The following is a 16,232-nucleotide window of genomic DNA, read 5'->3' as shown; positions in this document are numbered from 1 at the left end:
CCAAGAAGAGGATAGTAGGTGTGTCAAATAATTTCTTGGTCTTAAAAACAAAATTCATAAGTGTATATATATACATGCTTATACTACTTCCTAGTACTTCTGCCTAGAAAATAGAATAAAAGCTTATGAAGTCGAAACAAGAGCTTTTCAGTAATATCTTAATTTTGTCCATCAACCTTACCTTTATTAATGATTAAGTAAAATGTTCTTATTCTTTTAAATTGTTTTTAGTTGTAGATGGACCCAACACCTTTATTTATTTATTTTTATGTGGTGCTGAGGATGGAACCCAATGCCTTGCTAGGCAAGTGCTCTACCACTAAGCTACAACTGCAGTCCCAAGACATTCTTATTCTTAATCACTAGAAATCACTGAAAAAGTTGCAAGTTTAAACCACATGACATATTTTTAAATAGGTCTAGTTATTTAAAATAAATTGTCCTATTCCATAAAATCTTAACCTTACTCTTAGGTTTTCATATTAAAATAGTTTTATAGTTGCATAATTTTCTTAAGTTTTAAACAAACCTTGTGAGTTTATCAGAGAAAATGCACCATAAACAATCAACTCTCCTTCTGTAATGAATTTCTTCCTCTCATATGAAACTGAGATTACTAATCCACCATCAGGAGAGCATGGGTTGAATGGTAGTTGTTAAGTTCCCACTAATCAGTTCAATTTTTTGCTTGACTTCTGTGACAAACTAATCACATTCACAATGAAGCATTCTATGGCCTGGTATAGTCTGTTCCCATGAGTCACAAAAGAAACAAAAAATTTCCTATAGCAATCAAGTCCAAAGATTTTGTTAATAAAATAATTATCCAGATTTTTTTCAAGATGGCAGAATAGAGGAAATCACTTTCCTGGTTGCTCTGTGAAGTGAAACCAAGAAAGCAGAGAGGCAGCTTCTCAGCAAGGTGAGTAAACAAAAAAAAGGGGAGGGTACTTTAATGGAATTTAATACTGGACATTCAAAACAGAATGGGGACTCAGGAGGTTGGATATAATAAAATAAGGAGGAAATCCCCAGCAGTCCAGCCACTGCCTCAGTTGGGCTGGAAACACTATCCAGAGTAGTCCCTCTTTGAGAAAAGTGGAGGAATAAGGGAATTAAAGGAACCCACATCTTTAGGAGGCCAGTCATGTCTGGGTACAGAGTGTTTAGAGATCAAGAACACTGCCCAACTAAACAGAAAGGTGTGCTGCACAATATCCTTGTGTGGGAAAGAAGCTGCCATCTCTTCCGGCAGCATGAGGAGGACAAAAGGAGGAACTATTTTGCAGCCATGGCATGGGAGCCAGCAGCTGAAGGAATCAATTCCTGAGTTTGGCCCAAAATATAGGCCCAGTAAACACACACTATATGACACAGAGTGTGCTTAAGTGACTAGGAGAAAATCAAACATGGAGCAAGTTTTATACAGGGGACAACCAGTCATGGAAACCCACCTGGCTCTACCTTTCCCGCTCCAATCCTGCTGCTTATAGGATGGGGTGGGAGAGACGGACCTGGCTGGGAATTCGGAAGGTCAAGGGCAGGAGAGATTGAGTTTGGAGACTGAACCCAAGACCAGGAAACGTGGGGTCTTAGGTGAGGTAGGCAACTAAGAATTGGCTCCTCCACCACATGAGTGGAACCCAGGGGAGACCTATGGGGTATGGTCTTCCAGGGTGAACCAGCAATTACTGGGCTCTGGAGGTGTGAACAACTGGCATTCATTGAAGAGCCTGGACCCAGCTAAGCCTAAACCCTGCCACCAGAAGTTCCACCTACAGGATTACCTCTCTCACTCCAGCAATCCAGAGGATGCAGCTTCACACTCCAGAAGACCCCACCGAAAACTGCTGAGAAGAAAGCTGAGAATCTTCTGAACTCCAACAGAAAGAGAGAGACCTTTTCTCTCTCTCTTCCCCCCCCCCCTTTTTTCTTTCTTTTGTTTAATTGTGACCTTAATGGTACATGGACATTTATACATACTCATATTTGTTTCTTTTCTCATTTCTAGCATTTTTTAAGCCAGTTATTTTTCATGGCTCAGTTTTCTAAGGACTAAGATGTTTGATTAGTATATTTTAGTTTTGTTTTGAATTATTTTATTTTTAAAAATTTTTTTCTTTATATGTATATATTCTCTTAGCTATGTTTCCCTTGATTCTCTTTTATCCCACTGATAGCCAATCTCTATTGTTATCTTTCACTCTTCCTTTAATCTGTTACTTCTCTCTTCTCTCCTCCTCCCTCATAATCATTACATCCTATGTCACTTCTGTTCTCTCCCTGTTCACCATTTGAATTGTAAACTCTTTTTGCAAACTTGCTGTTTTAATGTAGTTAATAACTGGTCATAATCATTTCTGTTTATTGTGATAATTAACATTACAGACATCACAGTAAAAACTATTTGGTTTAATACTGTGTATTGTCTGCTTTGGTTGTTATTATTTATCTCTCCTGTAAACAGTGAGGTACTGGAGACCATCAGGGACACTGTAAATCCACAGGGTAGAAACATTACTGCCTCACACCCTTACAGACAGATGGGTGAACATACAAATTACATGAAAAAGCAAGGGAACAAACTGCCCCAAACAAACCAAGATACTCCAATAACAGAATCCATCGACACCACAGTGGAAGAAATGTAAGAGTTTAGGATGTACATAGTTAAACTATTTGCAAAATAAAGGACAGTATAAGGAGTGAAATCAGAGAAAATACAGAAAGTGAAAGATCACTACAATAAAGAGATAGAGATTCTGAAAAAAAAAAAAAGAAGCAGAAATCCTTAAAATGAAAGAATCAATAAACCAAATTAAAAATTCAATTGAAAGCATTACCAAAGTCTAGATCACTTGGAAGACAGAGTTTTAGGCAATGAAGACAAATTATATTCTTGAAAACAAAGCTGACCATGAAGAAAATATATTAAGAGACCATGAACAGAACTTCCAAGAGGGGATAGCCAAAGGACCAGATTTAAGATTTATTGGGATAGATGAAGGTTCAGAGAAACAAACAAAAGGAATGCACAAGGTTTTCAATGAAATAATATCAAAAATTTCCCAAATCTAAAGAATGAAATAAAAAAACCAAATATAGGATGCTTAAAGGACCCAAATATACACAATTACAACAGACTCACACCAAGACACATCATTATGAAAATGCCTAACATATACAATAAGGATAGAATTTAAAGGCTGTAAGAGAAAAACAACAGTTAACATTTAGAGGGAAACCAATCTGGGTTTCAGCTGATCTCTCAACCCAGACCCACATGGCTAGGAGGTCTTGAAATAATATATACCAAGCTCTGAAAGAAGGTAGATGCCAGCCAAGAATGCTATACCCAGCAAAACCAAGCCTCAGAATTGATGATGAAATAAAAACCTTCCATGATAAACAAAAGTTAAAAGAATTCACAACAAGAAAGCCTGCATGTACTATAGAACATTCTCACCAAGATATTCCATGAGGCTGAAATGAAAAAAAAAAAAAAAAGTGAAAGCCAGAAAACTACACTAAAAGAATAGTGTATCAATGGAAAAACTAATTCAAATTAAAAACTAGAAATGAAAATGATAGGGAATAAAAACCATGTCTCGACCCAGCTATCCCACTCCTTGGCCTATTCCCAAAGTACTTAAAATCAGCATATTACAGAGATACAGCCACATCAATGTTCATAGCTGCTCAGTTCACAATAGCCAGATTGTGGAACCAACCTCGATGTCCTTCAATTGATGAATGGATAAAGAAAATGTGGTATATATATACAATGGAATATTACTCAGCCATAAAGAATGATAAAATTATGGCATTTGCAGGCAAATGGATGAAACTGGAGAATATCATGCTAAGTGAGATAAGCCAATCTCAAAAAACCAAAGGAAGAATGATATCGCTAATAAGTGGATGATGACACATAATGGGGGGTGGGAGGGGTTAGTGTTGGGGTTGGAGTTGGCTTTAGGGAGGGGGGCAGGAATGGAGGAAGGAAGGATTGTATAGAGGGAGGGGAGGGGTGGGAGGGGTGGGGGAGAAGGGAAAAAAATGGCAGAATGAATCAAACAACATTACCCTATGTAAATTTAGGATTACACAAATGGTATGCCTTTATGCCATGTACAGAGAAACAACATGTGTCCCATTTGTGTACAATAAAAAAAAAAAAAAAAAGCAGGAAGACTGAGGAAGCAGCCTGTTCCCTCAGGGGTAATGGGTAATGAAAAAAAAAAAATCATGTCTCAATAATAACATTGAATGTAAATGGCCCAAACCCATCAATCGAAAGACACAGACTGGCAATTTGGATTTAAAAAAAAAAAAAAAAAAGACCCCACAAAATGCTGTAACCAAGAGACTTACCTCATAAGCAAAGACATCCATAGACTGAAGGTGAAAGGAAGGGAAAAAACATATTCACATGGATCACATAAACAAGCAGGGGTTTCTATCCTCATGTCAGATAAAGTGGACTTCAAGTCAATGTTAATCAGAAGGGACAAAGACGGACATTTCATCTGCTTAAGGGAATCATACATCAATAAGACATAACAATTATAAATTCTTATGCCCCAAACAATGGAGCATCTATGTACATCAAATAAAACCTTCTCAATTTCAAGAAGTAAATAGACCATAACACAATAATACTGAGTGACTTTAACACACCTCTCTCACTACTGCATAGATCCTCCAAACAAAAACTAAATAAACTATAGAACTAAAAAATACAAGCAATAATTTAGACATAATAGACATATAGAGAATATTTCATCCATCAAGGACTGAATACACTTCCTTCTCAGCAGCAAATGGCTCCTTCTCAAAAACAGACCATATCTTAGGTCTCGTAGCAACTCATAGCAAATACAAAAAAATAAAGATAATACCTAGTATTTTATCAGATCATAATGGACTGAAATGAGAAATCAACAATAAAATAAAAAATAGAAGCTACTCTAATACCTGGAGACTAAATAATATGCTACTAAATGACAAATGGATAGCAGAAAAAATCAGGGATGAAATAAAAAAATATTCAGAGGTAAATGAGAATAGCAATACAACATATCAAAATCTCTGGAACACTATGAAGGCAATGGTAAGAGGAAAGTTCACCACACCGAGTTCATTCAATAAATAAATAACCTAACATTACATCTCAAAGCCCTATGAAGAAAACAAATCAACAACAAAAGCAGTAGAAGACAGGAAATAATTAAGATCAGAGCTGAAATCAATGAAATTGAAACAAAAACTGAGAAAACATAAAATTGGTTCTTTGAAAAAAAATCAATAAAATTGATAAACCCTTAGACAAGCTAACGGAGAGAAAACTCAAACTACTAAAATTTGTGATGAAAAAGGAAATAACACAACAGACACTACTGAAATACAAATGATAATCAGAACATATTCTGAAAATTTATACTCTAATAAAATAGAAAATCTTGAAGACATTGCAACAAATTTCTAGAGATATACAACCTACCCAAATTGAATCAGGAGGACATAGGACATTTAAATGATCAATTTCAAGCATGAAATTGAAGATGCCATCAAAAGCCTATCAAGAAAGAAAAGCCAAGGACAATATGGATTCCCAGTCAAGTTGTACCAGACCTTCAAAGAAGAAAAAACACTAAGCCTCCTCAAATTATTCCATGAAATAGAAAAGGGGGAACCCTTCCAAACTCAATCCATGAAGCTAGTATAACCCTGATACCAAAACCAGACAAAGACATGTCAAGGAAAGAAAAATTTAGATCAATATTCCTGATGAACATACATGCAAAACTTCTCAATAAAATTCTGCCAAATCGCATACAAAAACATATTAAAAAGATAGTGCACCACCATCAAGTGGGGGTTCATCCCAGGGATGCAAGGTTGGTTCAACATATGGAAATCAAACATAATTCATCACATCAATAGACTTAAAAACAAGAATCACATGATTATCTCAATAGATGCAGAACAAGCATTTGACAAAATTACAACATCCATTAATGTTCCAACACTAGAAAAACTAGGGATACAGTAACATACCTCAACACTGTAAAAGCTATCTATGCTAAACCCAAGGCCAATGTCATTCTAAATGGAGAAAAATTGGAAGCATTCCCTCTAAAAACTGGAACAAGACAGGGATGCCCTTTTTCACCACTTCTATTCAACACAGTCCTGGAAACTCAAGTCAAGCAAAAGACAGAAGAAAGAAATTAAAGGGATACATAAAGGAAAAGAAGAACTCAAACTATCCCTATTTGCTGAGGACATGAGACTATATGTAGAAGACCCAAAAAATACCTCCACCAGAAAACTTCTAGAACTCATAAATTCAGCAAAGTAACAGGATATAAATTTAATACCCATAAATCAGTTGTGATCCTATATATCAGTGATGAATCAACTGAAAGAGAAATTAGGAAAACTACCCCATTCACAATAGTCTCAAAAAATATATAAAATACTTGGGAATCAATCTAACAAAAGAGGTAAAAGACCTCTACAATGAAAACTACAGAACACTAAAGAATGAAATTGAAGAAGACCTTAGAAGATGGAAAAATCTCTCATGTTATTGGTTAGGAAGAATTGATATTGTCAAAATGGTCATACTACCAAAAGCACATTACAGATTTAATACAATTCCAATTAAGGTTCTGATGACGTTCTTCACAGAAATGAAAAAGTGGTCATGAAATTCATTCGAAAAAATAAGAGACCCAGAATAACCAAAGCAATCCTCAGCAAGTGAAGCAGGATGCATCACAATACCTGACCTTAAATTATACTACAGAGCTATCGCAACAAAAACAGCATGGTATTGGCACCAACACAGACATGAAGATCAATGATACAGCATTGAAGACACAGAGACAAACCCATTTAAATACAGATATCTCATACTAGACAAAAGTGCCAAAACACATACTGGTGCAGATAGCCTTTTCAACAAATGATGCTGGGAAAACTGGAAAACCTTACATAATAAAATGAAATTAGATCCCTGCCTCTCACCCTGAACAAAACTCAACTCTAAGTGGATCAAGGACCTAGGCATTAGACCAGAGACCCTTCCCCTACTAGAAGATAAAATAGGCCCAAAAAACCACCATGTTGGCTTGGGAACCAAATTCCTCGATAAGACTACAAAAGCACTAGAAGAAAAAGCAAGAATCAATAAATGAGATGATATCTAACTAAAAAACTTCTTCACAGAAAAGGAAACAATAATAATATAAAGAGAGAGACTATAGAATGGAAGAAAATCTCTGCCACCTGCACCTCAGATAAAGCATTAATCTCAAAAAACACCAAAAAAAACCCAAATAACCAGATCAATAAATGGACTAAGGAACTGAACACTTTACAGAAGACGACCTATGAATAGCCAACAAATATATGAAAAAAATGTTCAATGTCACTAGCAATTAGAGGAATGCAAATAAAAACTACACTGAGATTTCACCTCACTCTAGTCACAACAGCAATTATCAAGAATATAAGTAACAATAAATGTTGGCGAGGATGTGGGGAAAAAGGCACGCTCATACATTGCTGGTGCGCCTGAAAATTGGTACAACTAATCTGCAAAGCAGTATGGAGATTCATCAGAAAACCTGGAATGGAACCACTATTAGACCCAGTTATCCCACTCCTTGGCATATACCCAAAGGACTTAAAATCAGCACACTGTAGTGACATGGGCACATTAATATTTATAGCAGCTCAATTCACAATAGCTAAGCTATGGAACCAACCAAGGTGCCCTTCAGTAGGTAAATGGATAAAGAAAATGTGGTACATATACACAATGGAATATTACTCAGTCACAAAGAAGAACGAATACATGACATTTGCAGGTAAATGGATGGAACTGGAGGCTATCATGTTAAGTGAAATAAGCCAATCCCAAAAGACCAAAGGCCATGTATTTTCTCTGATATGCAGATACTGACTCACAATAGGTGGTAAGGAGAGAGACATGGAGGTTCACCAGATTGAACAGAGAAGAATGGGGGAAAAGAGGAGGAATGAGAGTGGGAAAGACAGTAGAATGAATCACACATAACTTCCTATGTTCATAAAAGAATACACAACCAGTGTAACACCACATCATGTAAAACCACAATAATGGGAAGTTATACTCGCATGTATAATATGTCAAAATACATTCTACTGCCATGTATAACTAAAAAGAACAAAAGAAAAAAGAGAGAGAGAGAGAGAAACTGGGTTAAGCAAATGACTATACTTCCAAAAAATAATTATCCAAATTAAAATTACACCGAAATTTAAGAAATTAAAATAACACCAAAATCAGAGCAATTGATATTTTTCCAAAGTACTATAAGTAGGTTATATTTCTGCAAAGACTATAAATGACCATACACACACACACACACACATACATATACATATAATTTTAAAGAACTGTCTGAGGAAGTGTTCAGTGAATAGGAATGCTGAAAGTATGAAACAAAAGGAACAATTTTGCCTCCTTTAGACAAACTATAACACCTGTCCAGTATTAAGAATGGGGGTAAAATTTATACATAATAAAAAAGAGATACTTAAGAGAAATACTGAAGGAGTTTTGACAAATTGTGTTTTTTTATAGCTATGCTTTTGTATTAGATTATTATTTTTTTTGAATTCTTTTTTTTTTATTGTAAACAAATGGGATACATGTTGTTTCTCTGTTTGTACATGGCGTAAAGGCATACCATTTGTGTAATCATAAATTTACATAGGGTAATGTTGTTTGATTCATTCTGTTATTTTTTCCCTTCCCCCACCCCTCCTCCCCTCTTTTCCCTCTATACAGTCCTTCCTTCCTCCATTCTTGCTATATTAGCTTATTATTACATATATAAAACATTTTAAAACTTCAGAAGACTGTTGGTTTTCAAACTTCATTTCTGTTGAAAGTACTGTAGCATTCTTTATATATATTTTTATCCTCTTTTCCTCCCCTGCCCCCAAAGAAAAAATTATTTGCTGATAAATATATCTCAACAAAAGTGTACATTTGATACATTTAGGGCACATAACAACATAAAAAGGTCACCACATCATGAAATCTTTACTTACCAACATAGGTAGGTGCTGAATTATTTGCTGAAGGCTTATGAGAGTAAAATAACTACTAAACAGTTGAGCAAAACACTTCTGTTGTTATGCCAGTTACAAAATCAGATCATTACATTTGCCAACCAGAGTGGTAACCTAAACTCAAATTTAGAATATGCCGTGCCATTTAGGCACAAACAATACTTTTATTTTATTTTTTTTAATTTAAAGTGCAAGAATATGATTTAATTTATATGTCCAACAATAATCTAGGGCAAAGTATACAAAAGGTTTTTAAAAGGGTAATTTAGAGTAACCAGCCTAAGTTTATAAGAATGGTGCAAGAAATACTCGAATGAAATAAATTATAAATAACTAAAACTTGAGAAAATACGGCAGAGCATCAAAAGGGGACCTTGAGGCTGTCAAAAAAGAAGTGAAGAGGAACAACAATAGTGGTCAGAGAACAACAGTGAACTGTGAATGAAAAGTTGAACTTTTCAACCCCCAGGATGCTCACCTTTTCTGTCAAGGAGACTTTTTAGTCTTCTGTTGTACCAAAAGCATCACCAGAAAATATTAGCATGGGTTTTGTTTCCTCAGAACATTTACTGTTCTTACTATTGTTTAGAGACACAAACTACTCAATACCTAATTCAATCATGGCCAGCACATGGTAGTCTTACATGTGACCTACAACTAGATTATTTGGCTGCTTCTTATTACAGGAGCCAAACATGAATACAGGACTATCTGACTTCTTCAAAAAGAATTCCAGTGATATCTGATCCTCAAATGGTCTTGTAATATTTTTCTTTTTATACAGAACACCATAGGTTTTCCAATGTGTGCATCTCTCTAAGTACCTGCATTACTGTTGCATTTGCATTTCCCCCTTTAATTAGCCATGGTATTTTTAATATTTTCACTGTTTCTCTCTTCTCAAGGAATCTGTTTGCCCTTTTCATTTAAGGTTTTATAATTCAATCCCAGGTGTCTGTCCATGGCTGCCACAGCCCCGGGCTGGTGAAATCACAGACAATATTTTATGTCTATAAAGAAGTCCCTTTTCTAAAAGACTAGATATAGATATAATTATATATTGTACATGCTTAGGTCAAAAATACGAATCCTGCCCTAAAATACTAATAAAATTTCCTAGTCTTAACATTAGAAAAATTTATGAAAGCCAAATGAACTGCCTCATATCTTCATGTTTTAAAAAACCTAAATCTATACTTATTGGTTCTCAGCTTTTATGATACACTATATAGATAGATATTAAAGTGATGGCTATTTTATCAAGACAAAGCAAATACACATTTGTTTATTTCACTGTTATAAGTTTCACAATGAAAAGAAAAAACTAAGATTGTATCCCAAAGTATAAAATGGAGCAGATACTATGCATTATTTGCTTTTGAAAAACAGGAAAAAATGCTTATTAAGAACATAAAAAATAACTTTGGGAAGAGTAAATATGCTGTTTATCCTTTAACAAAGGCTAAAAAGTCAATCATAAAATAATAAATGAAATAAAATATATGTATGCAACTGCACATAAATATTAAATGAAATAAAATAATATCACAACTATGTGTATAAATGTATTTCTGTTCATTTTTATCCACTACCTCCTGCATTTCTCAATCTCAATAGCACTGTCATTTTTAGTTGAACAATCGTTGTGCAGGGTTGCCTTGTGCATTACAGGCTATGTATCATTATCCCTTGCCCCTATACCCAGATGGCAGTAGCACTCATTTCTTCCTAGTTCTAACAACCAAAAATGTTTCCAGAATTGCCAAAAGTACTATGGAGCACAAAATTGGTCTTGTTTGAGAGCCACTGATCTGCGTCATCAAAAGTTTCCTAACCAGACTAACAGTATCCCATCACCCTTCTTTGCTGCCATTTCATTCTACACATATCAACCAAAGTTGTCTTTTTTGAACTACATATATGTGCACGTAACTACATATCTGATCATGGATTAAAACCTTTCAGTGGTTTTTTCCTTGTTCTTAAGATGAAGTTCTAACCTCTGAGCACTTTTACATGGTCTAGCCTTTCACTACCTCTATAACCTCATTGGGAATCACACTTTTCTGTCTCTTCATTCCAAACCTTCAAACATGACAGGGTCTTCACCATGTTCTCTCCTCAATCTTTTCTTTTCCTATAAGGCTCTCTTCACTTCCTCTTAACCTTGCCTCATTAACTCCTATTTAACCCTTCAGATCTTGGGCAAAATAGTGCTTTTTCAGGGAAGTCTATCTAGCATTCACTGGCTAAGTCAAATACCTATTCTAAGTTCACAATGCATTACAGTCCTTTGTAGCATTTACCATCATAGAAATTTTTCACTGACTGATATAATTATGTTCCTCCCTCATGCCCAGGACAGCAAGGACAGTGTGTATTTTGCTCATCATTATATTTCTAACAGCTAGTCCCTGGTAGGTAGACATTGAGTATTTTCTTGGCCACATTTGTTGGCACCTGACTATAATCCCAGAAACTCAAGAGGCTAATATGGGTAACTTAGTGAAACCCTGCCTCAAAAAATAAAAAGTAAAATGGTTGGGATATAGCCCAGTAGTACAGTATCCCTGGGTTTAATTCCCAGAACCAAGAAAAAACATTTTTCTTCTCAATGAAATGAATGAAAATGTGCATGTTCACACACGGCACACAAAAACACAAAGACTACAAATTAGGATTGATTGCACTTGGGTGGTAGCGTCTATATGAGTTCTTAAAGAATCTTCTATATATTCCAAATTGCCTTTAACATAAATGACTAGTATAACCAGAAAAAGAAAAAAAAAATATATATATATACCTAAGGGTTGCAGTAAATATCTTCTCGTATTGAAAATTCTTGCTACTCCAGCCAATGTTAATACCCATGTCTCAGCCCACTGCTTCTCTGCTGTATCTCTCGAATGGTGAATGAGAATATTGCCACCTCCAGATTCAATCTTTTCTTTGTCTGCAGTTGTAGAAGACTCTCGAACTCGGTCCAGTAGATGAAAGAGAACCTAAATATTTGTAAAAATGTTATATAAAAATATTGATACTTAAGTAACAGTGTAGAAAACCAGAAGTTGTATAAAAAAAATTTATACATGACAGTCTTATTAATCCCACATAAGTGCAGAAACTGACCAATTAAAGGTAACCATGTATTTTCAAGGCATCCTTAAGGTCATAAAATATGAAAAATTAAAGTAAACTAAATAGAACATCATCTAAGACTTGTTATCAATGGGATATCCATGGGGTAATATTTAAAAAAAAAAAAAAAAGGTTAAGGAGAAGGTTCTAGGCAAAGTATAACTATGGAAGATATCCAAATTGAGGTTACAACTGAAGCTCCAGGACTAGCTAGGGGTGCTAGGAAAAATAAAAAAAAAATCAACAAGCAAGAATTCATTGTAATTTGGGAAATATTTGCACTTAGACAGGAATAAGCACAATGAAAAGCAAAATTGAAACCAAATAGAGAAATAAATGCATGCTGCGAAACAAAAGCCAAAGAAAGAAAATTTCAAGGAGAAAATAATAACATTAAATGCTACTAAAAAATAAGTAGGATGAGCACTGGGCATACACCAAAGGACTTCTCAACAAGAAGACCATCTATAGCCTATGAACAATTTCTGTGGTTCTCAAAGTGTGGTTTTGGAACCAGCAGCATCAGCTTCTATCACCCAGAAGCTTGATAGAAACGTGAATTTTCAGGATTCACTACATGACAAAAAATCTGAAATTCTGGAGGTCTAGAATAGGGTGGGGATAGAAACCACCACAGATTGCTGAATCTGTTCTTAAACAAGTCTGCCAAGTGACTCTGTCACACTCTAATGTTTAAGAGACCCTACCCTGAAGTAGAATAATTTGGAAATCAAATTACAAGGAACAAGGGAATGCAGGGGAAGTGAGGAAGAAAAAAATCATTGCAAATTAGGCAACAAGAATATTAAAAATGAAACGACTTAACTGGGTCCAGCTGCTTGGGAGGATTAGGCAAGAGGAGTATAAGTTTGAGGTCAGCCTGGACAATTTAGTAAGACTCTGTCTAAAAACAAAACCTAAAAAGGGTTGTGGGGATATCACTCAGAGAGGTAGAATGTATGTGGTTTCAACACCTAGAATTGCTGGGGAGGGGGAAAAAAAGAAGTAGCTATTTGAAAGCAAAATAAGAATTAAAGAAAATGCTAATTAAAAAAAGAAAAGAAGGACTTGTGGTAGAGCATTTGCCTAGCAGGTGAGGCACTGGGTTTGATCCTCAGTCCCACATAAAAATAAATAAATAAATAAAACTAAAATATAAAAGATTTAAAAAAATAAAAAGAGGGACTTCAGTTTATTTGTGATCTAAGGAGGAGTCAAGGGACAAAGGCAAATAGGAAACAGAGCTTTTACCATAAATACATATAATTTTTACTTGTCAATTAAAAATGAATGAAAATTTAAAAAGTAAGGATGGAAACATGGTTTTAATTTTTTTAATAGAGAAAATATATTATTAATTTTTAAGAAAATATATTTGGGCCTATTAAAAGGTTTCAACTCTGTTCTAAGGGACTGTAGTTGGTTTAGCAAATCCTTGTGTTATCTTTTCAAAAACAGAAGAGTGAAAACAACATTACCCTATGTAAATTTATGATTACACAAATGGTATGCCTTTACGCCATGTACAAACAGAGAAACAACATGTATCCCATTTGTTTACAATAAAAAAAAAACAGAAGAGTGAAAAAAAAAGAGGAGCACAGACAGAAAAATATGACAAAGTTAACATTGTATTGTCAAATATACAAATACTTAGAACTGCTTTAAAAATTAAAAAAGAAACAAGTTTAACTGAAAAAAATAAATACACTATAAAAGCATGTCTCAACTAAAAGCTGAAAGCCCAGGCTATTTTATAGTACCTTCCAAATGACAGTGTGCCAAGTTGAATGCTGTAATAAAGTTCCATGCGCACCAATTGTAGAAAACAGAGTCTGCCCTGCACTCTTCCTTACAGCAGGACGGGGGTCCACACACAGTTCACCCAATTTTGCGTAAAGACATAACCACAAGCAATCAAATGGCGGTGCGGGGTGGAACGGCCGATTTAAAACCACTCCTTTCTCTTCAGCCTGCTTTTGCTGTGCTGCCTCTTCTTTATTTAATTCTTTTTCAATAATCTCCCCTCTTTGAAAAAAGTAATCTGAAATATTCCACTAAGGAAAAAAGCAGAAAAGTATCACTTTATTCACAGATTTTGTTTTAAACACATAAGTAATGTGGTTGTTTTACCTTTCATAGTAAAACTTTTAAAAATTACTTCATAAATCTCCTTTCTCATAGAATAGATTCAATGAAAACATCTTTTCTTCTTTTATCAGTGTTTTGGATTTCAGGAGAATATGGGCAAACAATTCATTTCTAGCACTATCCCCCATCCCTTTTTAAAAATTTTACTTTTTATTATGAAAAATTTCAAGTAGATGCAGAAAACAAGGAGAATTTAAGGAACTTCATTATATTAATTATACAAAACACCGTGATAAAACAATTGCTAAAAAACATAACCAAAAATATTATTACCATTGTAATTAAATTATTAACAATTCCTTAATATCATTCCACAATAACAGTATAGTCTTCCTTTCATTCCTTCCTTTCTTCCTCTCTCTCTTCCTTTACTTACAGTACTGGGGATCATACCCAGGGGTACTCTACCCTACATCCCTAAACCTTTTATTTTGAGATCAGTCTCCCTAAATTGCAGAGGCTGGTTTTCAAACTTGCAATCCTGCACGGCCTCCCAAGTAGCTGGGATTATAAATATTTAACACCATGTCCTGTTATATTTATAATTTTACACACAGAAAAAAACAATTACTGTATTCAAACATACCTATAACTTTATTCTCAACCATAATATATAAGTAAATGAATGATGATTATGCCATTGATAAAAATGTAGATGATCCAATACTGTGAACATATATAAAAAATAAAACAGGTGGCATCCTGCAGTAATTTAATTAACAATGAACTAACCAACCACTATTTGGGAGCAATTTTATGTATAACATGCTTACTTTTGTTATGTGATTATTTTTTAAAAATTGTTGTAATTGTCAACAGACCTTTATTACACTTATTTTTATGCTGAGAATCAAATCCAGTGCCTCACACATGCTAGGCAAGCACTCTGAAACTGAACTACAATGCCAGTCCCAAATTATATTTTTAATAGTAAAATATTAACTTACCTAGTTTGTGAGAGAATCTTTTAATTTATTTATTTGGGGGGGGGGTACCAGGGATTAAATTCAGTGATATCCAACCACTGAGCCACATCCCCAATTCTTTTTTAATTTTTTAAATTTTGAGACAGGGCTTCACTGAGGGGCTCTAAACTCACAAGGTTATCCTCCTGCCTTAGCCTTCTGAGCCACTGTCATTATAGGCATGTGCCACCATGCCTGGCTTGTGAAGGAAATTTAAATTCAATTTTATAAAATTTCTGAATTATAATATGTATTTTAAAAACTCTAATCAATTGTCTTAAATATATAGCTCCCTTCATGTTTACTTCATGTAACGCTGACATTATCCTAACTTAGATTTTATTATTTCTATATTCAAAATGTGTAAAATGAGACTCAAGAAGTCTATAATTCAACAATGAGACAAATATAATTGATATACACACCATATGTATATATAAATTCCCCCCCTCCGCAGAGCCTAGGGTCTTCCACTATGGTTTTTTGTCTCCTAATATCTAATATAGTATTTCTGATAGACTACAGGACTATGTAAATGGTAAAGAATGCTACTGAAGTTTTACTTACTAAATTAGTAGTCCATGAAAATGTTATTAAAGTATATTTAAAATCAGTAACCTTTTGCATTAAAGTTAACTGATGATTTTCCTTGTATATACTATAATTTACCACATCGTCTCATAACAACTGTACAAGTCAATCTTCAATATACTGAAATTTATCCAAATATTCTATTATGAATCATTTCTTATATGATGTTATTTAATTCTTTATGAAAGATCTGTTTGATATTCAAGTCATTCAAACATTTTTTACAGAGCCAAAACCATATTTGCTCAGCATTCA

The 16,232-nt window shown here is 34.4% G+C and overlaps 1 protein-coding gene across 6 annotated transcripts in view; it reads right to left on the bottom strand.

Moving 5' to 3' along the window:
• Positions 1-16,232, bottom strand: part of Mon2 (MON2 homolog, regulator of endosome-to-Golgi trafficking) — a 108,701-nt gene that overhangs the window by 29,151 nt on the left and 63,318 nt on the right. For all 6 annotated transcript variants that reach the window (XM_047551609.1, XM_047551611.1, XM_047551610.1 and 3 more), the window contains 2 exons: positions 14,034-14,327; positions 11,936-12,134 (listed from right to left, as the gene is read on the bottom strand). In XM_047551609.1, coding sequence (XP_047407565.1) covers positions 11,936-12,134; positions 14,034-14,327 — 493 coding nt within the window. The remainder of the gene's footprint in view (positions 1-11,935; positions 12,135-14,033; positions 14,328-16,232) is intronic.

The sequence above is a fragment of the Sciurus carolinensis genome, chromosome 4 (genome assembly GCF_902686445.1).
Source record: "Sciurus carolinensis chromosome 4, mSciCar1.2, whole genome shotgun sequence".
NCBI classification, from domain to species: Eukaryota; Metazoa; Chordata; class Mammalia; order Rodentia; family Sciuridae; genus Sciurus; species Sciurus carolinensis.
This window is presented reverse-complemented; position numbering and strand designations above follow the sequence as displayed.